At 36.8% G+C, this 26656-nt stretch overlaps 2 protein-coding genes across 21 annotated transcripts in view; one reads left to right on the top strand and one right to left on the bottom strand.

Annotated features, from left to right (window-relative positions):
• The window catches only part of LOC100115233 (prohibitin-2), a 124111-nt gene extending 100840 nt beyond the window's left edge, over positions 1 to 23271 (top strand). For both annotated transcript variants that reach the window (XM_031926019.2, XM_031926020.1), the window contains exon 5: positions 23053 to 23271. In XM_031926019.2, the coding sequence (XP_031781879.1) occupies positions 23053 to 23160 (108 nt within the window). In that variant the 3' untranslated portion in view covers positions 23161 to 23271. The remainder of the gene's footprint in view (positions 1 to 23052) is intronic.
• Positions 23272 to 24373: 1102 nt separating this feature from the next.
• Positions 24374 to 26656, bottom strand: part of LOC107981492 — a 113302-nt gene continuing 111019 nt past the window's right edge. For 18 of the 19 annotated variants that reach the window (XR_004227075.1, XR_004227070.1, XR_004227069.1 and 15 more), the window contains one exon: positions 24374 to 24631. Coding sequence is in view for 4 of the 19 variants with exons in the window: in XM_031926024.1 (XP_031781884.1) it covers positions 24494 to 24631 (138 nt within the window). In the remaining 15 variants the exon portion in view is untranslated. The remainder of the gene's footprint in view (positions 24632 to 26656) is intronic. The other variant, XM_031926026.1, reaches the window with a different exon arrangement.

The following is a 26656-nucleotide window of genomic DNA, read 5'->3' on the forward strand; positions in this document are numbered from 1 at the left end:
GAACAATAAAAGAAATTCAAGCGCAGAAACACCATACGAAAGTATAGACTCCACAGTCGATTCATACCACACATATCCCCTCAGCTCCACACGACAGTCATCTTAGCACTCTAAAACACACTCTTCTTATCTATAGACCAAGGAAAGATTTTTATCACATTATGCATCCAGGGTAGACATCGACCGACGCCTTCATAATATGAGCAAATACGATAATACTAGTTTCATAAAGGGAGGAAGCCGCGACAAGTCCGTAGAGCTAATGGAGAGCTCGTTTTCGATCAACCAGCAACCGATGGGACGACAGCAACTACAGGCACAGATATAGACTCATCAAAGAATATCGCGAGTCATCAATCGGCGGTCATAACAGAAGCTTACGCTTAACTGAGAACAATGGCAGCGATGAATCTCGTACAATCGAAACACCGCTCGAAATACTATTACGACAGGAAATTCAATGTGCAACACTTTAGAGAAGGAGAAATGGTTTATGTTCTTAAAGAACCCAAAGTCGGCCAGTTTAAGTCCAAATATAAGGGCCCGTGCGAAATTATAGCTATTAACTACTCAACACACAACGCGAAAATACAAAAAGGGGATAAAACACGGATAGTAAATATAAATAAGCTTAAACGCCATATGCCGGAAATCGAACAGGAAGAGGGTACAGATATAAGTATGAACAAAAAATAATAATAAAATTGAAAAAAAGGAGCATAATACTAAGGTTAAAGGGTATATTTGAATACAATAATCAAATAATTATATAGGGATAGTAGGATAAGGGAATGCAATACTAATATAAGAAAAAACATATTAACAATGGTACTAGGATAAGGATATATATTACGAGGATAGTTACTAGGATAAAATATATATGGGACGTTTCACGTCAACCGGACCATCAGTGCACCCAAAATTTGGGTTAACCTAACAAGACGTTTGAGGTCTCAAAATTATCGTCTGGTCAAGGGCTTTGAAAAAGTTCTGGCCTTTTCAAAAATCCAATGTGGCGCATAAAATATGGAGCTTGAAACCCACGTTTTCATAGCACATTCAACAAAAACAATAGTAAAAATGTTCTAATTTGTGAAATATCCCACCAAAAAGCATGTACAACTCATGATAGGACATATTATTGACAATGCTGACGGAATTCCTAAATCAAAAATGGCGAAATCAAAATATTGGACATTATACCTCCACCAAACCCATTTTACCGCAACAAATGATTTTTGATCAGTTTAAAGTATCGATATGGGGGTTTTCAGGGTCACTGAATCTTATTTTAACCTCGACATTTCAAAATTCGAAATGGTGGATTCAAAATGGCGGACATTATACCACCACCAAACCAATTTTACGGCAACAAATGATTTTAGATCACTTTAAAGTATCGATATGAGGGTTTTTGGGGCCACTGCACCTTATTTTAACCTCGAAATTTTAAAATCCAAAATGGCCGATCCAAAATGGCGGACATTATACAACCACCAAAACTATTTTACCGCAATGAACGATTTTAAATCAGTTTAAAGTATCGGTATGGGAGTTTAAGGGGCCGCTGAATCTTATTTTAACCTCGAAATTTCAAAATTCAATATGGCCAATATAAACTGGCGGATATTTGTCATAACCCACCCGCAGGCTCTCTCGTGAAAAGCCCCTGCTAACGCGCAACCCGCCGAACACGCCACGCACGCTGCAGCGCTTATCACCGCGGCGCTAGTACCGCGGCGCGCCGCTAGGCGGCTGCGCATTATCCACAAGTGAAGTAGCGTCGCGGAGGGCACATAAGGAGGCCGGGTCCAGCGCTGTACCTCGCCCCTCTTCCGACAGCCTAATGCTGCAAGTACACGGCTCGTGTCCAATGACAACTTGTGCAAAGACTTCAGCAAATAAAACTGTTTTGTGGCAAAGGAATTTATTGCTTTCAAATGATTTATTTCATCCCTCTTTTTTACCTACACCCCCAACCCCTTCCCACGTTTAGCAACCATAGAAAGGAATATTTTCTTCAAGGAATGCTTTCTTTATCGGCGACTTTTTCTCCAACAGTCTTTTTCAGGATAGTTGGTGAGCAAGTCCATCAGCGGCTTTATTTATAGGCGACTTTTTCTCCAACAGTCCTTTTTAGGATAGTTAATAGGTACATTAATAGATACATTGGCGACTTCTTCTTCAACATCCTTTTTAAGGCAGTTGTTGAGTAAGTCTATCGGCATCTCCTTGTTCAACTGTACTAGCCGTAATTTTGTTATTTCTAACATTTTTTTTGTTTTGGTTGTGCTTTCTCATATCCTACAACAATGTCTTCTCCTGCGAAAAAATATCGTATCGATAGATGCGTTAATCCATTTTATATTAATACAGGACACAGCAAATCTCTTAGGAAGATCTCCAAAGAATTTCAAGATGTCTATCCTGATTATCCAACATCTTCACTGATTTGTGATACATGTAGAAAATCCTTTTACAAACTACATGATTTGTCATCTCCAAACGTCAGTATGAGTGTTGATTTTGAATCAGAGACTGACTCACCTTCGGTTTCAAACACGGATGCACCTATGCAAGAAGATCTTACAGATATTTTAACTGGACTTAAAAACAAATTCCAATCCCTGCCGGAGAACGATCCATTACGTGTCAGTATTCTTACTATTTTGCCCGAATACTGGGCAATACGTAAAATTATGAACCAATTTGGTGGATCTCACAGAATGGCTCGTAAAGCAAAACAGTTAAGAGAATCAGATGGAGTTTTGGCTTCTCCTGTTGCAAAACGTGGAAAAACATTACCTGCAGAAACTACTCAGAAAGTTGAAGATTTTTACGAAAATTATCTTAACAGCAGAATTATGCCAAATAGAAAAGATACCGTCAGTATTTATTTATATGGTGAAAAAATAAAAGTGCAGAAAAGATTATTACTTAGTGATATTAAGAACCTTCATAATCAATTTAAAGAACAGTTTCCTGAACGTCCGATTGGGCTTACCAAGTTTGCGGAACTGAGACCAAAATGTTGTGTCTTTGCAGGATCCTCTGGTACACACAATGTATGTGTATGTACGATACACCAAAATTTCAAGGCGATGATTGACGCAATAAATATGGAAAAAATCTCAAACAATATTCTGAAGAATTATAAAGATTGTTTGTATTTCGTTGTATGTGAGGATCCCAAACCAAGTTGTTATGTGAATGAATACAAATTTTGTCCGGATATTCAAAAGTTTTTTAATTACGTTGAGAACATTATGGATGAGCACAATATTGATCAAGTCATCTTCAGCAGGTGGCAATCAACCGATAGATACACTTTGATAAAACAATGCCTTACATCGCAAGAATTAATGAAACTTTATGTTCTAGCCTAGAAAAGTTGATACCTCATCACTTCATCGCTAAGGAACAATCAAAGTTTATTTCTGGGAAGAAAAATAATCTTTCAGATGAAGAGGTTCTTGTTCAATTGGATTTTGCTGAGAACTATGCTTTTACAGCCCAAGATGCTGCACAGGCATTTCATTTTAATAATGATCAAAGTACGATTTTTCCTGCTGTTGTTTATTATAAATCTGAAGGCAAGCTAAAGCATTTCAGTACAGTATCTATGTTCGACTGTACTACTCATGATGCCACTGCAGTATACATAATGCAGCAAAAGCTTATACCTGAAATTCGCAAGGTTTGTCCCACAGTAAAAAAGGTAATATATGCTACGGATGGTGCTAAATAGCATTTTAAAAATCGTTATCAAATGAGTAGTTTAATGAGTCATAAGAGAGATTTTGGCGTTGATGCTGAATGGCACTGTTTTGCAACAGCACACGGAAAAGGTAGTTGCGATGGAGTTGGAGCGATAGTAAAGAGAGAAGCTACAAGTGCGAGCTTACAAGCTGCAAAAAATAAAGCAATTCTAGATGTTAAAGCTTTTTATTCATGGGCGAATGGGCGATCATTCAATATAAAATTTTTCTTATACACCAAAAAAGATCACGAACAAACTCGTAAATTCCTAACAAAGAGATTTAAAAACTGTCCACCTGTCGCAAACATACAAATGGGGCCTGGATTTATCCCAGAACATAATGAAACGTTGAAAGTCATGCATTACTCAAATGCCAATGAACCTAGGAACAGAGTAATTTATGATATCGGCGAAAGCCATTTATCACCAGTAAAAACTCCACGAACGAGGAGCCAGAATTGATAAGAGTGCACAAAATGTCATTAAAGATTGATTCATTTAGCTAAATTATATATTTTTTTCATCCACGCAGGCATATACATATACACAGAACAATAGAAAAATGTAAGTGCAAAAACCGCAGACAGATAATTCTAAATCTAATAGACCGGAAAAATATAAGATTCATGTGCACAAATACTGATTCCGATAATACATTTATAACCATTTACCTCACAAACCCCCATATCGATACTTTAAATTGATCTAAAATCATTTGTTGCGGTAAAGTTGGTTTAGTGGCGGTATAATGTCCGCCATTTTGGATCCACCATTTTAAATTTTGAAATTTCGAGGTCAAGCTAAGATTCAATGACCCCGAAAACCCCCATATCGATACTTTAAACTGACCTAAAATCATTTGTTGCCGTAAAATTGGTTTGGTGGTGGTATAATGTCCGCCATTTTGGATCCACCATTTCGAATTTTGAAATGTCGAGGTTAAAATAAGATTCACGACCCTGAAAACCCCCATATCGATACTTTAAACTGATCAAAAATCATTTGTTGCGGTAAAATGGGTTTGGTGGAGGTATAATGTCCACCATTTTGATTTCGCCATTTTTGATTTTGGAATTCCGTCAGCATTGTCTATAATATGTCCTATCATGAGTTGTACATGCTTTTTGGTGGGATATTTCACAAATTAGAACATTTTTACTATTGTTTTTGTTGAATGTGCTATGAAAACGTGGGTTTTAGGCTCCATATTTTATGCGCCACATTGGATTTTTGATAAGGCTAGAACTTTTTCAAAAGCCCTTGACCAGACGATCATTTTGAGACCTCAAACGTCTTGTTAGGTTAACCCAAATTTTGGGTGCACTGATGTTCCGGTTGACGTGAAACGTCCCATATACACATGCGATTTAAAATTAAACATATCAGAGTGAACGGTAATTAAAAGTAGAAACGTTTAAATCAAACAATATTGACATTTAAGGAAATAATTATATTAAATTAATAACTGATAAACAAATAAGAAAAGCTCGAACATCTAGCGACCTCCGGACGCCGCAAGGTTCGAGCAGTCTAGGAAAACAAGTATAGAAAAAAATATACTAATATCAATTAATAAATAAACAAAATTTAACGAAAGAACCAAGAAGGGATATTAATTGGATCAGAACTAGGTTTTTAAATAAATAATCACTGGAATTCCCAGTAAAACTATATATGTATTAATCGCATATAAATAAAAAAAAGTAGCACGACGGTCAATATCCCGACGGGTTGCAGGCGATATGGGCCGCGGACGATAAGCACAGGAGTCACTATGCCTAGACCAGGCATCGGCCGCCGGCACCTTAGGGCAACCTAAGTGATGATGACGGCAAGGGAAGTGCATCCTGGATCCGATTCCTTGAAGCAGACGGTTCCTCCAGACCGGAGCAAGCCCCCGACACACAGGGCAAACACTACAGCGGGACAGGCAGCTCTCACTGGATATATAAAACCATCACAGATAGGACAAGTGAATAAATCACGAAGCAGCGCCTCTGCTTCGTCATGGTTCTCCGCCGGACAAACCGGGGAAGTTGGCTGAGCTGCAGCTAGCTCGCTCAACTCGGCAACTGCAACGACTCCAGAAACATCGTCAGAAACACCATCCTCATCCGAATCCAGGAACAGATTTCCCAATTGGTCGTCCGGTATAGTAGAAGTTGGGCTAGACGGCACCTGAGTCGAAGGCTGATCGACGTCCCAGGGCGAAGCAGGAGGAGTTATACCGACCCAAATATAAACGGGGTTTGCGTTAGACCGCGAAGGGACTAGCGCCCTACCAGGCTCATAAGGAATTCGGAGACTTAGTCGAACCTGCAACAAGGAGAGGGCTTATATAGAAACAAGTTAGCGGAGCGGAAAGTAGAAGCCAATTGACGTAACAGTAAGAGAAGATGCATAAACGTTACGCTAGAAGAGACTGTCGGAATCGCTATCAGTCACAACCCCACGTGAATTGGCAGAACGTACCGCCGACTCAGAAGAAATAGCTAAGATAGACGAAGGCGACCCGCGGACGAGAGTGTTCACGGGAGAATAGGAGCAATGCCTAGCGTGACTAGTCCAATCATCGGGCTTTAGAAATTGTCGACAGCCCAGATATTGATACCGACAAGCCTGCGTTTGCTCACCGGCTAGAGATTCCAACATTAAGTTTCGCACACTGCCACGCGGACCGCGGCAAATAGCACACACCGTAGTATTATCCCAACAAAAACTATATAATGAGTGACCATTTAAACATTGATAAATGGGCGTCAACATGTAATCGCAACAAATCAAGCAGGGTACTCATACGGGCCCAGAATTATTCGAAATCGATAACCGGGAAGACGGACGCGCGACTCGGCACTATGCGATGAGCTCAACGAATCATTCGATAGCATAGAAAAGGAAGGAATTGACGAGTGAGGTAAAGCCTGAGATAAAGATTCGCGTGGTGGCACTGCGCGGGAGACCTCAAATGACGGTACGGAGCCGAAAGGATGGAGCAAGCCTCCGGCAGACGGAAACACTGACTCGTAATTTTCCGAATTCGTACGCGTAACGTCAAAAGAACTGTTGTGAATTACGGGATCAGAGTTAGATAAATTCGCGGAAAAATAGTCGGTATAAGCAAGAGTACCGTCGTGGAAATCGCTCATAACAGTCGACGCGGGAATTGCTTCAGGAGCAGAAACCGTAGCACTATTATACTAGTAACCGGCCCACCCCGATATGTTCTCTCGCGTTAAATCCGACCCACTATTGCAAATAGACGTAGCGACTGAATTGCGAGTAGTAGCGGACGGATACACGGATGGTGCATGAGACACCTCGGAACCGGAGCGCTCCTCGCTAATCCCAGCCGGAAAGGAAGGTGGATAGGTACTCGTTATTGGGGGCAATGGTGCAGGAGGATTGGACACTGCAGAGGAATTATACGGAAATTCGGATACGCCCTGCGCAACCCGACCCGGACAGATTTAAAATTGGTGACGTTGTCTCGACAAAACCACAAATAGGCGTCCGACTACGCCTAGGATATCTTGCACCTATCACGCTTTGAAAAGACTATAAATCAATGGCAAAAAAAAAGAATGCAGTGAAAAATAACGCGACAACCGGGCAATAATTAATCGGTTAAATACAAGCATTATTACTTACACGAGAACAAGGTGAAGCAACAGTAATGAGTCCAGGCAGAGGTCGTCCACGCCGGAAGACACGAGAACCAAAAGAAGAAGGTGCAAATTCTGAGGACGGACGGAAGCCTCAGCCAGCTGCTCGTGACTGAAGTAGATGAAGAATCGCGTTCTCCAGGCACCCTTTCAACAGCACCTCGGCCACGACCAGTACGTCGATGGGACGGCCGCGCACCCGATTAAGGTATCTCGTAGAAGACTGAACTTAATCGACCCGACACAGTGGGAGAAAATGGATAAAATTTCAGCTACGCGTCATTTTAAATCGTATAGCCATGAATTTTTTTTAAATATCTTTAGAATAGCATGAAGTTTTAGCCACAGGTGCGGAAATTATTGTATCACCTTCCCCTAAACCCACCTGACCACTAGAAACCACCCCAGCCAAACCACTCGAGTGTCGCATGACTCAAACGAGCAACTGTCTCATAAGACCCGACACCGCCCTACTGTGACTGATAGCAGCGGCTAAAGTGAGTTGTCTCGGCCTAGAAAGTTAATCAGAATTTAAATTTAGGTTATTAGGAGTCAGAATAAAATTTAATTAAATTGTTAAATATAATAAATAAATAAAAAAAAAGGGGAGAAAGGATCATTAATAAGGAAATAAGCAAGAAAAAGCAATTACATGCCGCAGACTCGAGAAGCGCGCTCAATCTCCCAGTAGGCATTATAAAAGGGAAAAAAGACAACGGGCAAAGGTCACGGTAAATAAATAATTCAGAAAAATATTATTTAGTACATCTATAAAAATCATCCTTAATAATATAAATATAAGTAGTTGGGAATCAGAACAGCGGCACCTGAATCCACTCCTGCAACCAAAGATAAAAGAAATATAGTACAAGCTAACGGGAATGAACGCATACATATGAAAACAATTACACATATGTACACATAAACGATATTATAAATAAACACAAAGCACACCCCTTTGCCAGATAAGCGGATCATTGCCGCCGGGTCTCCGAGAGCACTACCGCAAAGTGAGCAGCGCTCATCTCCAGGCGCATCCCAGTTCTCCTGGTGGTACACAACCTATCCTCTACGAAAAGGTTCCTCCTCCGCGCGGATAGTCCGGTAGGATAGCTAAGGAAAAGGGAATAAAAATCATCGTCAATCGAGAGTTAGGGGAAACGTTAACTCCTAAATAAGAAAAGAGGGGACGACAAGCAACATAATCACAAACCTGGATAAAGGGCCGCGTCCGTCGCACCCTGATAGTAGCAGGCGCGGTTAGAGGCTGGCCACAGATCACACACCGGCCTTTGACATAAAAACTGCACTTTATCAACCCATGGCGGGGATAATCGAGATCCGGCTTCTCCACCCCCTCCATGTCCTCCACGAAAGCACCCTCAGTATCATACCCCTCGTCTTCTGACCCAGACACCTGTAGAGAGGAATGAAGCAAGCAAGAATAATATAAGGAAGAGAGAAAGGCACAACTCAACAATCACAACAAGTGACCTACCTCAGGTTCTTCGGGAATACCTTCGAGGATGGGGCCCCACAGCTGAAAATTCTGCGCCATCTCACTCTCAAAAGTAGAGAAAAAAAAAGAAAACAAACTGTTCGGCACTGAGGACTATACAAAACTGGCTCATATTAAGAACGAATAAACGGCAAAGCAACGGAAACTAGATTAACAAATGCAGACACAGCAGAAAATCCCACCAAGAGAAGAGCTACGGGATGAAGAAACACAAAGATCGCGTCTCGCGAAATCTAAGTACCCAAGAAACAGCGCGCAGAAAAGCCACGAAGAGCCAAACAAGAGTCAAAAAACATATCACGGCTAAACTTAGAGGCGAAAAAATAATTAACTAAAATTAAAACCCTTGGCTAATTAAAGGGATCTCATCATAGTGCGTCCCATGCCTTTTATTCAGCACCATATAGCTATCTGCTGTTTTTCTAAGAGGACAAAGCTGCAGCGCAGAAACAGCCTAATAATTCAAATAAAAAAAAATAAACAAAATTAAACGGGAATATAGGGATTAATATTACTAACCAACAAGTGGATCATACAATTAAAATGACAGTCATAGGTGTGAAAAATGAGAATAATAACGACAATCTAACACAAAATATAATAGCCATCACGGCGCTATCATACCGTGGAAACGCAACTATAAGACACCGCTCTTACAGGTGCACGGCATCTAAGAAAACCTATGGAGGAATCACCATACATGCCATCAACCATAACTCAGGACTATTGGTTGAGAAACTAAACCCATTGGTAACCTCCAGCACATCATGGAAAATGATACAACGCATAAATTTTAAGACATTTTTCTCTAGATGGAATAAGTTATTAGGAAGCTAGTTAGGAATGCTGACAAAGTAAAAGAGCTACTCCAAGGTCACGAAACGACACAAACCAAGAATCAAAAGAGCCTGATTCTCAGCGATAGGAAAAATTAGCCCCACGATATTCGGAACCCTAGATGAAGAAGCCGGAGAAAAAATCCAGCAACTAATCAGCATAACGGCCAACGATACGAGACAACTAGCGAAATTACTAGCAAACCAGACCGAACTCATACATAAAGAATTTTGCATGAAAAAGCCGACGAACTAGACAATGCCGATAGCCAATCAAGCAAACCTACAGAAACAAGAGGAAATCGCGAAAGCCTTAAACTTACTGAAAGACAACGTAATACAATATGAACTAGATACGGAGATCCTAACTGACGCTGTGCTGTTTGCGACCCAAGGAGTCGTACACCCACGCTTCGTCACACCAGAACAAATAGAAAACTTAGAAGCCCTCGCTAAAGAATCAGTAGCTGACTCACGGTTTCCATCCACGGAAGCGGACATGCCCATTACCGAACTAATTAAAATATCCGACATCTCAATACTGTTTCAAGACATGCATTTAGTATACTATATAGGGATGCCACTGCTGGACTACGGCGAGTACGACCTATACAAGGCGTCTGCATTGCCGGTCAAACAAAAATCATTGAACGCATCAGACACATTCGCTTACATTTGTCCAGAAACAGAATATTTTGCTCTAGACCAGGGATCAAACGCATTTATCCCTATCTCATTATATGCACTGAATAATTGCAAAAAACTTAGTAAATTATACATATGTAGAAAAACGGGCCCAGTTCATGAAATCAATGACGGCGCGAGATGCGAAATTCAGATTAGTACTTATAGTATTATATGAAAAGTTCTCACAAAAAGGAGGGCCCCAAATCGAAGATAAAAATTTTAATTTTTGCCTAAACTATCTTCCTATATTATATAGTCATTTTGGCAAGACTCCCCCCCACCACCCCTCCACCACCCCCCACTACCCCCCCCCCCCCCACCACCCCCACCACCCCTCCACCACCACCCCACGTTGGCCCCCCCACCAAAACACGTAAAATTCTTTCATTTTTCTGTTATTTTCGAAAATCTCAAAAACCCCCCCACCACCCCCCACCGCCCCCCCCCCACCAAATAACATGACTGCTCTCTGCGTTATCGGGCTTGAGACCGTCATACTTTCACAACGCTATTGCGTAGTAAAATAAGGCCGCATTAACAGTCCAATTAAATACAAATTTATAACATATTATGATTAAATAGATTTAAATTGGATAATATTAAATAGAATTAAGGTTTAGGTTAAGGTAAGAAGTATCAGTTCCAAGAGAACCAGATATTGAAGATCTACCTCTAATTTTATTTAAGTTATAAGATTAAAGTTAATTATTAATAACGTGTAAATAAGTTAGGGAATAATTGAGTTCAAAGAACTCAAAGAACCATCAGAAAGTATAATCATTATAGATGATTCACTGATTGAATAAACAACAAAATGGACAAGATAAGCGAGATCAAAGACCTCGATGAATTTTCAGGTAATATGAGTAGTCAGACAGAACTAGAGAGACAGAATAAAGAGACAGTTTTCCAAATAATTTAATTTTCAGGATCACCTCACGTCTCCCAATGGCGCGCAACTCGAAAAGTCTATCATTTTATAGATGCCTTTTGCGGCACAAAGATTTAAACATTAAGAACATTAAAAAAAATTAAAATTAATTTAAAAAAAAATATATATATAAATTCAAATGATGAATTTCAAGCGTCAGAAAACTTCAAAAACTAGCTAAAACTATTTTAAATGCCATTAATAGTAGAAGTTCAATGTTAAACAATACTTTTACTTCCAGTAACAGGTTTTCTTATACAATAAGATCGATCATTTTCAACCATCCAGAACATAATTATCAGTTCATGAAAATAAAATTTTGAAGATAAAATCACACAGAAACTACAATAGGGGGTTGGCGAGCGAAGCGAGCAGGGGGGCGGAGCCCCACTAGTATATATATATATATATATATATATATATATATATATATTCTATATATTGAACCTAAATCTCAAAAAAACTTTCAGCGCGATTCCGTCACTTAGCTTCGAGTTATTTCAAGCAATTTTTGCCTATTTTCAATGATTTGTAGCTCATAAGAGATGCATTTTTAACTAAAACCACCCTGATTTTTTTTTGTTAAATCTTCTGAATTTTTAATAAAATTTTTTTTCAAGCCATATATATATATGTGTGCTTAAAAAAATTATATATAAATATGTGTGTGTGTGTTAAGGCTACCTTATTTGCATTTTAAACCTAAAAATGTGAAAATCTGAATGTTCGATCCGGACTCCGAGAACCTCAATACAGTAAAATTGTACCTTTTTGTAGTAAAAACGTAGCTGTAAAGTTTCAGATTGGGTCTGACCTTCTACTAAAAGTTATGTAGTAAACAAACATGATATAATGGCTGAGAAGTGGTTTTATATGCAAATTTTACACTTATAACCTAGTACATTTCATGTCTATCGATACGAACGTTACGCAGCTACCTAAATTTAAGTACAAGTAGATAAGCAGTACACAACAAGTACTTTACCACTACCGTGCTGGGCTTGGCTCGTAGCAACATATCATGATATAATTTTAATTAAAAAGTGATGAAAATAAATATTCAACTTTTATATCTATGCCTATAACTTAAATTGTTTTATCCGATCACTATAAAAATAGTCATAAAGATGGCTGCTGGAACTAGAAAAGTATATAGTACATAATTCTCAATATGGCAGGAGACATACAGGGTGGGCCATTTTAATCAAACCAGTCTAATAACTCCTAAATTAAGCCATGAACAGAAAAATTGTTCAGATGAAAGTTGTCCAGGATCAAGGGGGACATCTTTTTGTGCAATTAGCTTTGACCTTGAACTCAAATTTCAAGGTCATTTGAAGGTCAAATTTTTTTTAAAAATCGGAACCCCTATTTTTGATAGCAGATTCGGAAAGAACAGGAAATTTTACGTCCGAAAGTCAACATCCTCTAAAAGCTCTGGCAGTCGATCTCTGAGCAATGCCAAATAGCTATTCTGGTTAACATTTTGACCGAAAAAATATGGCCCAATCAGGTAACCATTAATGATCCCACACCACACCATTAAACTCCATCGGTTTTGATGGTCAATAGCCCTGTACCAGTGGGGATTTACAGGTGACCAGTAGTGACTATTGTGCCTATTTAATTGACCATCACTGCGAAATATAGCCTCGTCAGAAAACATAACAAATCTAAAAAAATCTGGATGATTTTGTAAAACTCCTAAAGCCCACTAGCAAAAGTTAATACGCATTAGAAAATGGCGTGGCCTCAGCTCATGAACTAATCTTATGTGGTAATCGTGATAGTGGAGATTATTCAGAATTCTCAATGCTGTTCTTCGTGGTATACCGATTTCTCTTTCAATTTGTCGACTACTAATTTGTGGATTGAGATGAACAGCTGCTAAGGCGGCTATAACATTAGGATCATTTTCGTTGTATTCGTGGTGTCTGCGTTGACGACGAAGATGTCCATCACGAGCTCTTCGAAGTAATCTGAGTAATGTGTCGTGAGTAGGACGCCTTCTTAGAGGAAAGTGTTCAGCGTAGAGTCGCACCGCGGCTCTGGCATTGTTTCGGGTTTCGCCTAAGATCATTATCATATTTTATAAATAAATTTTATTTATAATAAGAAAAACTATTTTATTTACATTCACTCTTTATTGAAATTGAAACTAAACCAAAATAAGAAAGTGACAACAAAAAAAGGAGAAATTTTCAAACTGTATAATTTTTAAATCAAATTTGTAACTTCTTATTTTCTTACGTTAAGACGTTGTGATTTAAATTGAAGACAGCGTGAGAACAATCGTTACAATTCAAATTAGATTAAAGAAATTCAACTTAAAACAAAACATCTAAACTGGAAGTAATGCACTTTGGCAAATACAATTATTAAAAATTATTTTTAATATTACAAAAGCGAAATGCTGTTTAATATTTTATCTTAAATAATGTATTTTTTAACATCCTACCTTTATTGTTTAACCTTTTTTTCGCTTTTGAAACGTTAAACTTTTACTTGACTCTGCTTCGACCGTGAATGAATTGACAACATTGATTTTTAACGTTCCATTTCCCATTCCCATTAAGAACTCAGATATTTAAAATTATCATGTTTACTTCAAAATTTACTTTTGACCACTAAAAATTTGTTAACGAATGTTAAACAAGCATCCTAATGAGAGGCAAGGGGACTCACAGTAAACAAGCACCCCAGTGAGAGACAAGGGGACTCACGTTAAAAAAGCACCACAAAGGGAACATAATCCTAATACGTCCACGTCGTTGTTCCTGGGTAGCGCTGAAATTAGGGAATTATTTTGTTTTCAAGGTAAATATTTTCATGGTCATTGTCACATTGGGTTTGAATATTCATCATAAAAGTACATTAACTACGATTATTCTATCAGAAAATGTGATTAAATAGCAATTACAGTATTTCTTAACATTTGACCTTGAAATGACCTTGTGAAGGTCATGAAAAAAATTTTGAAATACCGTTTCGGACGTAAAATTTCCTGTTCTTTCGAATCTGCTATCAAAAATAGGGGTTCCTATTTAAAAAAAAATGTTGACCTTCAAATGACCTTGAAATTTGAGTTCAAGGTCAAAACTAATTGCACAAAAAGATGTTCCCCTTGATCCTGGACAACTTTCATCTGAACAATTTTTCTGTTCATGGCTTAATTTAGGAGTTATTAGACTGGTTTGATTAAAATGGCCCACCCTGTACGTGTATTGCAAAAAATAAGAATATCAATTGGTAAATTATGAATACGCAATAATTTAGTATTCATATTTAAACTTGTCAAATTTGCGTATAAAACCACTTCTCAGCCATTATATCATGTTTGTTTACTACATAACTTTTAGTAGTAGGTCAGACCCATTCTAAAACTTTTTAGCTACTCTTTTACTATAAAAAGGTACTATTTTACTGTATTTAGGTGGTCGGAGTCCGTATCAAACGTTCAGATTTTCACATTTTTAGGTTTAAAGTGCAAATAAGGTAGCCTTTATATATATATATATATATATATATATAAATATATATATATAGACACACACACACACACACCCACACACACACACATACATGCATGCATACATGCATATTTTAGTGTCGAAATTTTAAAATATTTAAAATTATGTACAATTCTTACAAATATAACTAATTTTCAAAACTGGACATTTGAATAAATGTTTAACGCAGTATACAGTTAAACACACTTCAACGTTAATGTGACAGTTAAATTTCAATATAATATAATACTTCAAGTTCCTCAATATTTATTTTATCAAAATTTAATTCGAATTTAGCAAATTTTATTGCGTAAGTAATATTTCTTATAATTGAAATTTTAGCAATTGCTTCAAAATAAATTTTATTTTTATAATCTTTTGGTATTGGAAAAAATGATAAAGTTAATATATCATACATTCTAATCAAATGTTCTCGCATTTTACTAATATGAAATTAAACATTGCATGGGCAAATATTAAATACGATAGCGACTGCAAATGATATAGCAAAAACACCGCAATCATAATTAGTCTGATACTGTACTTGTTCAAAAAATATGCGTAACGTATCTTTATTTGGAAACAGCCTATCACTAAAAATTTTATGATCATCATCACGACATTTTTCGTTAATACTTTTAAAAATTCGTATTACATTGCCTTTGTACAACAAACAAAACCAGTGCCTTTGTACAACAAATAAAACCCGTGTACGCTTGTACTTAAACCAGAAAACAAATTATTAAATATATTCTTTATGTCTATCAAAAGGTTGAATATTAGACAACCTCTGAAAATTAACTACAGATTGCATCTCAAAACTCGAGTAAAACTTTGAAATGCTGTTTAATTCAAGTATATGGTTATTATTTATTTGACTTTTAGAATTAGAATAATTCCCCATTCCTTTTAAAATAAGATCATCTATAGCATCATAAATGTATCATAAATTGTCGTACAACAGCAAATAATCTATCTTTCATTTTTATTTTCATCAGGTATTTCTGCACTAATTAATTGATTTAAGTGATTTGCATCATACATTTTTTTACTTTTTTTTTCAAATAAACGTCACAGAATGTGACAAATTGACGCTATAAAATTTTAATACATAAAAAAACACGTCAATGTTCTCACCAGTGATAATGTTACGGATAAAACTTGTTGTTTTATCTTTCTGTTTATATGCGGTTGTCTAACACACTCTACATATGTCCCGGGGGAATCTGATCAGGATTCGTGTCCCTGCCTGCAAACGTTTTCACTTTTCTTTTCATGATATTCTAAATTAATAATTGAAAAGCTTACCTTGTGTTTGTTAGTTGAAGACATTTCTAGATGGCTTACTCTTCCTTCTTATATTTTCCTATTTTCTTATTTTGTACAGATATGTGTGAATCTTCTAGATTGAATCTTGGAATAAAGCGCTTAAATCTTGGAATCTAACTAAAACGAATCTAAATCTCTGAATGAATACTTATCGGTCCGCCGCACAGTGGGAGAAAATGGACAAAATTCGAGCCACGCCTCATTTTTAATTGTATAGCCATGAATTTGTTTTCAATCTTTTCAGAAAAGTATCAAGTTTAAGCTACAGGTGCAGAAATTATTGTATCACCTTCCCCCAAGCCCATCCGACCCCTAGAAACCACCCCAGCCAAACCACAAGCAGGCTAACCCACCTTACCCAGGGAACAGCGAGTTTAATCGCTTCGCTCCAAACATTAAATCTTAAATGATTTCAATGTGAAAAATCGACATGAATAAAGATTTTTTTTAAACCATGTTTTATTGGAAACAATCATATACAGACTTTGACAGTTAAATTCAGTTCCATAAATCCGTAGATCTATAAACCCAAAGATTATGAGCCCATACATAGTAAGGACGGGATTTGGAAATAATTGATTGCAAGATAGGTATTTATGGGTTTCTGGGTTTTTAGTTATTGAGATTGATGTGTTTAACAGTTTACGGGTCTCGGGGTGTATGGGTTTTGGAGTTCATGGATCTTCGGATTAATTTGTATTAGGGTTTACAGATCCTGGAGTGAATGAGTTTTGGATTTTGTGGGTTTTGGAGTTGACGTGTTTTCAGTTTCATGGGTTAGGGATTGGGTGGTTAGGTGGTTAGCTGGCTTCTGGTGTAAGACTGAATTATTTTAAAAATAAAGGAAGGAATAAACTCGCTGTTCCCTGGGTAAGGTGAGTTCGACTGCTCGTGGTTTGGTAAGGGTGGTTTCTAGGGGTTAGGCTGGTTAGGGGTAGGTATTTATGTATTTAGTTGGCTTCTGATGTGGGACTGAATTATTTTAAGAAACAAGAAAGCGATTAAACTCGCTATTGCCTGGATTAGGTAGGTTAGCCCGCTTGTGGTTTGCTAGGGGTGGTTTCTAGGGGTCAGATGGGTTTAGGGGAAGGTGATATAATAATTTCCGCACTTGTAGCTGAAACTTAATGCTTTTCTGAAAAGATTAAAAAAAATTCATGGTTATACGATTAAAAATGACGTGTGGCTCGAATTTTGTCTATTTTGTCTTACTGTGCGCCGGCTTCTCTGCCCTATAACGGAGTGAGAGAGTAGCGTGGCTTGGGGGCGCTCGGAAGTGGTTCCGGACCTCCCACGCTTCCGCCAGCTTACTTCTCCTCAGCCGCGTTACAATGTCGGCGCTTGTTGCACTCATTAGGCCTTACGGGGCCTGGCAACTAGTTCCGCGCCGAAACTGCAACGTAGCTCCGCACGTGCGCCTCTAGCCGTCGGCGGGGAAGTTGTTTGGATCAGCGAGTTTTGTGGCCTTGAGTCTCGATGTACCTTTATACGTGTGGAACTTTCTCGAAGCCACACTTGAAATTATTATTTCAAATGTGGATTGAGAAAGTTGGCACGTAACATCCTCCCCCCCCCCCCCTTGAGAACGTTTTTCGTCCCCGAGAAACAATTATGATACCGCTAATTTGGGGTACGTGGTCCCGTAAGTGGAAAAGAGAAAAGAAAATTTGTATTTATTTTGGATGAGTAAAAAAAAAATTGTGTCAGAACGATTCGGTTATTGGGAAAGGGTCCTAATTTTCTTCGATTATTGTTATTTTTAATGTTATTCCGTATATTTATTAGAGTCTCCAGTCAATTGTCTTGCTCATGGTTCCCTTATGCGACTGACGCATGGTTTCATTGTTTCACACCCACTCTTGGTGTGTTTAGTTAAGGGGATTTTAACTAGAGAAACACCTTTGACGAGACTTCTGTATATGTGTATGTGTTTTTTTTTATTTTATTGCTGTGATTTTAAATATTTTATTTCTAGGTTTGGGGTGGGTGGGTCGTGGGGATTCGCGAATCGTTTTGCTTTCTTTGTATCATTTATGAATATCAGATGTGCCTTTTAACTATGTTATTTTACTTACTTTTGTTGATGAGGTCCGTAGTCCTACATAATGTGGGTTACATGCTAAGTTGTTAGTACGTCTTAACCTCCTGCGCTTACTATTTAGCTTTCATATAATTACTTCATTTTGTTAGTGTTTTATTTTATGTTTCATATTCTATTTATATGGATACATAATGGTCGCAATTAAAAAACTTGGTGTAATGTAAAAGTATAAAAATATATTATTTGTTTGGTTCCCCTAGTTTTTGGTGCCAGATTACAAAGAGATTATAATAGAAAATTTTGTAGAATTTTTTATTTTAATTGTGATAATTGCGCATAACTGCTGAGGCTCATCTTGTCTTCTTCTTCATTGTTGGCTGTTTCGTAGTCTTCTTTTAGCCATAGTGTTTCTGGTGCGCCGATTGGTACAGGATTTTGGTTTATTCTTGCAGGCAGTAGACTTGTTTCGCCATCTTCTTGTGGTAGTTTCTCTAGGTCGATTTCTTCTATTATGATTACATCAGGTAATGTCCCTGTTTGTCTGATCATCTCCTGTGGACATGTTTTCTTCTTCTGAATTTTTTTGGACCCCTGTGCAGTGTTTCTTGTGAGCATCCATATATTGGTACTGTATGTACTTGCCGCATTCCTTATGATATTTTAATGCTTCTCCATTTTGAATTTTACATACGAACTCGTGGTCCTCTTTATTTCTGTAATCAGTCATTTTGCCGCAGATGCTGTGTCTTTTTCTTTATTGTGTCTCGTCCTTTCTGAGGTGCCGTAGCGCTGCTAATGCTGTGGATGATAGCCATGGCCTGCGTGATGGAAAGAGTTTTCTATTGGTGGATGCCTCAGACTCGGTATCACTTTGGGTATCCTTGCTGCTTTCTTCTTCGCTAGTTGCAATGGTCTCTGATGTAGCTACAGGTTTATTTATTTTGGCAGACTTGATTGACTTGGACACTTTTGGTATTGCTCCTTGTTTGATCAATGTGGCTATTGAACTTTCTACCTTTCCTGTTCTTCCTCGCGTTCTTTGTGCAATCACGCTGTGATCCAATTTGGGTGCATTTTTTTTGTTTTTGCCCCTACTGATCTCCCTCTTCCTCTTGGTGCCGTAGTCTTTTCAGATGCTGAGTAAGCTCAGTTTCTAAAAGTTGTTGTGTCTGTTAAAGCATTGCTTTCGGTTTTATTTTCTTTCTGCTTCGTTTTTTCATCTATGATGGCTCGTGGCTCTCGCTCGCAGATTCTCTTGCATTCTCGAGGACGTCACAAAGCTTCCTGGTGCCGTCACCAGCAACAGGCACGACGGTTCTGTCAATATAGCTGCGACCCAGGGTCTCTGCTGGGCCGTGTTGGCGCTATTGCTGCGAGTAATGCTCTTCCTGTCAGCACCGGGGAGCCACCTCTAGCTCCGGGCACTGACAGGTAAGGTCATAAGCCTCAGACGCACATGCCAGCAGAAGATACAGTATAATGTCGTTGATTCTCCAATGCATTCATCGTGAACGCATCATAGAATCAACTACTCGATTGTTTGTTTTCTAAGCGCGTGTCGTAATTCTAACGACATATCGCAATATTTACATAATTTTTCCGATAGAATCATTAAATAGCATTCGTGAAGGATTATCACCTTATGGAATTAATTTAAAAATCGGTACGATTGTTATGTTAATAAGAAACTTAAGTATAACAGAAGGTTTATGTAATGGTACACGATTAAAAATTACGAAATTATTCAAGTACAACATAACATAGAAGCTGAAATCATAACCGAAGAAAAAATCGAAAATAAAGTTTTTATACCCAGAAATACTTCAAATACTGGAAATTTACTTTCATCTTCGTTACCTCTTTACATAGAAAAAAATTTTCCTTAGTCTTAGCATTTGCAATGACTATTATTAAATCTCAAGGTCGAAGTTTCAATAAAATAAGATTTTATTAAAAAAAACATTATTTTCTTATAGGCTCTCAATTATATGTAGCATTATCAATATGTAAAAACCGTAATCAATTATTTATTTAAATTGAAATTGAAAATGACACCAGAATAGGAAAAGTAGTTTGGAAGGAAATTGTCAATTAGTACAAAATTCGTATAAAATCTCTTGGAAAGTTTTGTGTCGAAATATTTCTTAAAAAAAGTGTTACCACGACCGCCGAAATAAATGAACCGATTCAGGCATGCCGGTAAATGCAAAGATCGAGAACGTAAAAAAAAGTTCGTGAATAGTGGCACTATTAAGAGGCATTTTATCGGACTCTGCTGGGTTGATTTGGTAGTCTTGGATAATAAAGAAGCAATCAGAGGGAAGGGGGAGGGGGCGATCGATTTTCGCAATTTGGGAAATAAGAGACATCCCTCTGTATATACACACACACACATATTAAGGCTACCTTAGTTGGATTTTGAACCTTAAAATGTGAAAATCTGAGTGTTTGTTCCAGACTTCGACCACCTCAATACAGTAAAAAGATACCTTTTTATAGTAAAAAAAAAAGGTAGCTGGTAGGTTCCAGAATGGGTCAAACCTACTACTAGAAGTAATGTAGTAAACAAACATGATATGATGGTTAATAAATGGTTTTATACGCAAATTAGACACTTGAAACTGAGTACATTTTATGTCTATCGATACCAACAAAGTTACGCAGCTAGCGTAATTTGTTAAAGTAGTAGTAGAGCAGTACACAACAAGTAGTTTATAACTACCGAAGCTGGGCTTGGCTCGTAACTATCATAGAATAATTTTAATTAAAAAGTAAAGTGATGAAACTAAATATAGATCTTTTATATTGTAATGAGGTGCAAAATCGGGTAGATTCGCGCATCGTTGAAACGCGACGTTGCGCAAGCGCAAGGCAAGATTCGAGGCCTCGCGCATAAGTCGCGGTCCATCGGACAGATAGATAGCTTCCGGCCATAGGTGCGAACGCGTCAGCTCTTGTGTGTGAGACTGACGAGTACGACCAATAGCGTGCGAGAGAGTAAGTGTGTGTGATCGCGAAAAGAAGACGTCCCTGCCAACTTCTGCTTCCATAGGGAAGGACGGCCTGGCCTGTCGATCAGCGACTGAACGAGAAGACGTCGGCTCCTACGAGCGAGCCAGCAACATCACCGGTGCAGAGTGTGTGAGTGTGTGGTGCGCGCCTATCGAGAACAGCGCAGCGAGTAAATAGGGCTGAGCCATTTTTCTGTATCGCGTCAGCAGTAGCAACGCCTACAGCTTTGCGTCTTGGTGAAGCGGCACCGAGTAGCGGCCTTCTAGTCGCGCGCGTACGCTTTGCGAGATACTCTCCACGCCGAGTCGACATTAAGGTGACTCGGCGCACATTTGTATAGAAACAATATTGGTCGTACAATACATTATTTTGTTATTATATTTTCCCGAGTTGTTCTCTCCCGTTTCATACGTCCTCATCGCGAATACCGCCGCCTTCGCGGGCGTTCCAACAAGCGGTTGCAACGCAAAACTGAAAAACTGGCTCCGTACAGGAGAGTTCTAAGACATAGCACACGTGCGAACACGACGTTAGCGAAGCATCTCTCACATCGAGCTGCGTTGCCACGCAGGTAAATCACAGGCGTTGAAAGAGTTCTCCGCCGCACCGAGGGATTGTGATCCGGTTGGATATTGCCGAGTTTTCTCTAGAAATCGAGCCTTGTTATAATATTTATGCCTATAATGTTGGATTTCCCATACAATCACTATCAAAATAGTCATAAATATAGCTGCTGGAACTATAAAAGTATCTACATAATTTTCAAAATGGCACGGGATATACTTTTGTTGTATGAAACAAAAATATCAATTGATAAATTATGGTTATACAATAATCTAGTATTGATATTTAAATCTTAGGGTTATTATATGTTTGTAAACCTTAAATACTGTCTTGCAGCTTATCAATTATTTTTTTATATTAAAAAAAAAAAACAATTAGACAAAATTATTTAAATTTGTACTGATTACAGGATTAGAGGGCTGAAACTGTAGAAACAGCCTTTATTTCTAATGTTCTTTTATACAAAAAATTGGTGGTAACATTGACAGACCCCCGCCCCCCACGCAGCGTTTTTTATAACTTAGATGGAATTAATCATACTGGTACTAATAATTCAGACAAAGTTTTTAGGAATAAAAATTATGTTATAATGTATGTTAATGTGAGATGCATGAATGCAACTTTTGATATAGTTAAACATTTTTTGAAAGTGTGATCATAAATTCCTTATTAATATGCGTATTAAAGCTTTTGGATAAGTTAGCTATAATAAATTAAAAATCTAACCATGAATAGGAATTTTACTACAATAATAATAGCGTAAATAATTAATATGGCGTTGTTGTTTTTGTTAATAATGATCTAGTGCGAAGCAGTGAAGTTGTTACATCGGATAGGATAATAGTATATATAGTAATAGTAATCTTGAAATCAGCGCTAATGTAAGTTTATCTTATAGACTGGTAATAGATTACTCAAAATAATCTATTGCCCGTCAATCAGTAAACAGTTATTCAAATTTCTTTTTTTAGGAGGAACAGTGCTAAAATTGTGCATGAGATAGAAAAAAGTATTGCATACACCTATAGCGGTGGTTGTCTGTTTATCTTCTTTCTCTTTTTCCTTGTTTTCGTATTTTTGAGACACGGAATACGCTTTTCCAATCATGCTCATTTAACAAATTTACATGAACTACTATTATTTTATGGTGAAATAATTTCAAGATAAGATGTATAATGTTAATTCTTATTTTCTTTTTTCAGATTTCAAACTCTCAAAATCGTGTATATCTCAGCGGTAATAGTTTGATGCTAAACATTCAAGATCCTACATTCGACGATTTATCAGAAAAATTAAAAAACAAAAAATGAGTTTAATTCAGTATAAAGGTTATGCTGATTTTATTTTATAAATATTGTAATAACTTTAGTAAAGCAAATTTATATTACAATTAAAAATAATACAATAAGCACAAAAAATAATTTTTTTTTTTTTATGAACGTTAATTTTGACCTTTCCAAAGATTATTATTGCATATATCCTGTTCAGGCCTTTCAAACGGTCGCGCGCTTATTCGTGCTTAGGCCTTGGTCCCCACCCGATCTCCCCTAGTGAGCGTCAGGTCATCCGGAAATCCCGCGTGAACCGTTTCAAGACGATAGCGGCACCCCCACTATCAAGGCCAAGGCCGATAAAACTGTAGCGCCAACCGACGCCGGCGCTCCCTCTCTTGTTCCGGCTGCCTTCGTACGAGCACTTCGCACCTTTGAGTGCTCACAGCCGTGAACCGCGTTCTTTTCCACTCACACTCACACACACAATCACACATCGAAAGTTTAAATAATTTAGTCGTGTTGTAACACGTACACCTGTAACACATGAGTTAGAGCAATAAACGCTTAAATTGTTTCTTTTAAACGTAGTGTTTTCCCGCTTACTTTTCTATTCTTCCTGCCAAAAACTGAGCCCTTTGGAATTCTGCACGTGGTCGCGAATATCCTCGACAAACTCAACAAAGGATTCGCGATCGAAAACATATAAATTGTATACAATGCATTTATGTGTTGTTATTAACTATGCGTAAATTACAGCGTAATTTATGGAGGTTTAGTTCTGTCATCTGGCTCCTCGTGCTGTCTACAAGATTAACGTTTTGTTTATGTTTACGTTTATTAATGAATATATTATAAAAAAAGTTACGCCGCCGCCGCCGCCCTTTCAATAATTTTCCCCCTCATTTACTCCCCCTTAATTACTCTCTTAGTCATACTTCTTTAGTAAAGATCCTCTCAATTATTATTTATACTAGGGGGGTACCCCACCTGCTTGCTTCGCTCGCCAACCCCCACTTATGAATTTTAGTGTTTGAAAGGTAGATAGTAGGAATATGAAAACTTTAAGAGTATTTTCAAACCTCTTATTGTTATTGCTTGGATGTTAATATACAATATATTATGTTGGCTATAGAAACAAAATATTTTACAAAATTTTGGTTATTGTTTATAATTACACCTAGTAATCGTTTATTAATTTTTATTCGAAATTTCAAAATATTCAAAACGTTTTCAATAATGTAATTCGGAATTCGTTCAAATTCAGAAACAATTTTAATTCTATTACTCTATTATCTTGTCATACAATTGTTTGATATTATATTCTTGGAATTCTAACATGGATTCATTTAAATAAGTATCATATTCTTGCTCAAATATGATCATCTATAAGTTGTTGATTTCTATAAGCTGATTCAAATCTAATTTGATCATTTATAGCTTGTTCGTAATCTTCATACTCTTCAACTTCCATATTTAAATGAGGCTCCATCCTTCTGAAAATCTGCAACTAAAATAAAGAATACTTATTAAATGTTATTATATTAATCTACTTATCATTTTAATATTGTTCGTATTCCACTGATTCGTAGTGAAAAAAACATAACGGTTATTTACAAGTAAAATTAAACATAGAAACGTTATCCAAATCAATGCCAAAATCAAGTGAAACATAGGACTGCAGATAAAGCGAATCGTATCTAACGATATGTTTGTAAAAATTTTAGACAATATTCTAATTTTTCGTAAAACATTTTTGAAATTTTATTCTTTTTCTTCAAGATAATCTTGAATTGCATTTATATCTTTTTGTTAATTCTAGAAAATACAATAACTCAATTTAAATTATATAGAGTGTTATGAGTGAAAAGTGCAACGAAAAAGTGATGGACCCCGGGCTTGAACGGAGATCCTCTGGCTTGCAAGGTAGACGCTCTGTCGTCGCGCCACGGCCGCCACCGCATTGCACTCTTCTACTCGCTCTCTTATAGTAATTAGACACCCGTGATGTGTATCCACACGTGACAAAAGAATAAAATTCGTATAATTTAATTATAGCTTTTAGTTTAGTTAACTTATTTAACATTTAAGTTAACTTTAGTTAACTTATTATTAGTATTAAAAACTAACAATAAGTTAACTATAGTTCAGGATACGCTCAATGATTGCTGGGAAGTTTTCGATGCATCAGTGTAACGAGTCGAGTTCCTAGGTAGTAATTTAAGTCTATTACGTCGCATTGTTCAGGATATTTATTACACATCTAGTACTAAAGTAATCAATTTAAAATCTCGATTATCTAATCTCGATAGTCAAATCGATGATATCACCGACAAACTCAAGGATCTGCGGATCTAATTGCATGACTCACACTAACTTTGTCAAATACTGTGCACACAGATAGTTTCGATACATTCACTACTTGGCTCTGGCATCTCAGAATCATTGCATTATCATTTTAAAAATTATTTCTATTTACGTATTCAAACACAATGGCGGTAGCAAATAAATCGTCTAATAAACAGCATTTCGAGATTATCTTACAAGAATTAAGAGATTCAGAGGAAAAGAACCAGGTGGAAAAATAAAGAAAATTTAACGAAGTTATTACGGAGAAATTAGCATTACTAGACAAGCTACAAACAGCACTCGAAGAGCAGGTCGAAATTCTACAATCAAACGAAGACAATTAATCGATAGGCCTTGAAAGTATTTTAAAAATCATTAATCTACCGAATATTTGAACAATATTGTATCTATTGAAATTTTAAATTTTGTTGGAGGAAGCTACGTGCCAAAGAATTTACTGCGGTTTTTTTCAGTAGGGAAAAATAAATTAATATTAAACAATATAAATTTTTTTAAATAAACCATATTTTAAAATAGATGTTTTGAACAAATATTACAATAAATTATGTACTCTTAATAATGTATTATATATTTTTATCATAATATCTAAATATTTGTTATATAAATGTATAATTTTATATATATATATATATATATATATATATTCCCGCAAGCCGTGCACCTGCACACCCAAAGCTGATATAAATTTTTAATATTTTAACATTCTCATCAATTATTTATAGTCATTCCTATTGATAAATCTCAAATAGGTTAACTTCTGAAATACTCTTATTAAATTAGTTATATTAAAAAATTATTTTTAAAATAATAAAACCTTATTCAAAATCACATGCATTGAAGCATTTTAAGCAATATTTTGATTTTAAAATATTAGATATGAAAATTTCAGGTGAAAAAATCATAGTGATTCCACAATCAAAAAATTGTCTTTTGATTATTACCAACTGATTTTTATCTATTCATAAAATTTTTTAAATCCGTACCCAAAATCACAGATAAAATTTTGACTAAATATCTTACTTGAGATTTTTCAATAAGGATTGTTTAAAATATTCTAAATGCTGACGTATTTAATAATTTAAATAAGTATTGTATAAAATGATAATTAAATTAATTGATCTTTATGTAAAGGATATGATATATGATTTTATATAAAATTACATAA

This window comes from Nasonia vitripennis (assembly GCF_009193385.2).
Source record: "Nasonia vitripennis strain AsymCx chromosome 3 unlocalized genomic scaffold, Nvit_psr_1.1 chr3_random0007, whole genome shotgun sequence".
Lineage (NCBI taxonomy): Eukaryota > Metazoa > Arthropoda > Insecta > Hymenoptera > Pteromalidae > Nasonia > Nasonia vitripennis.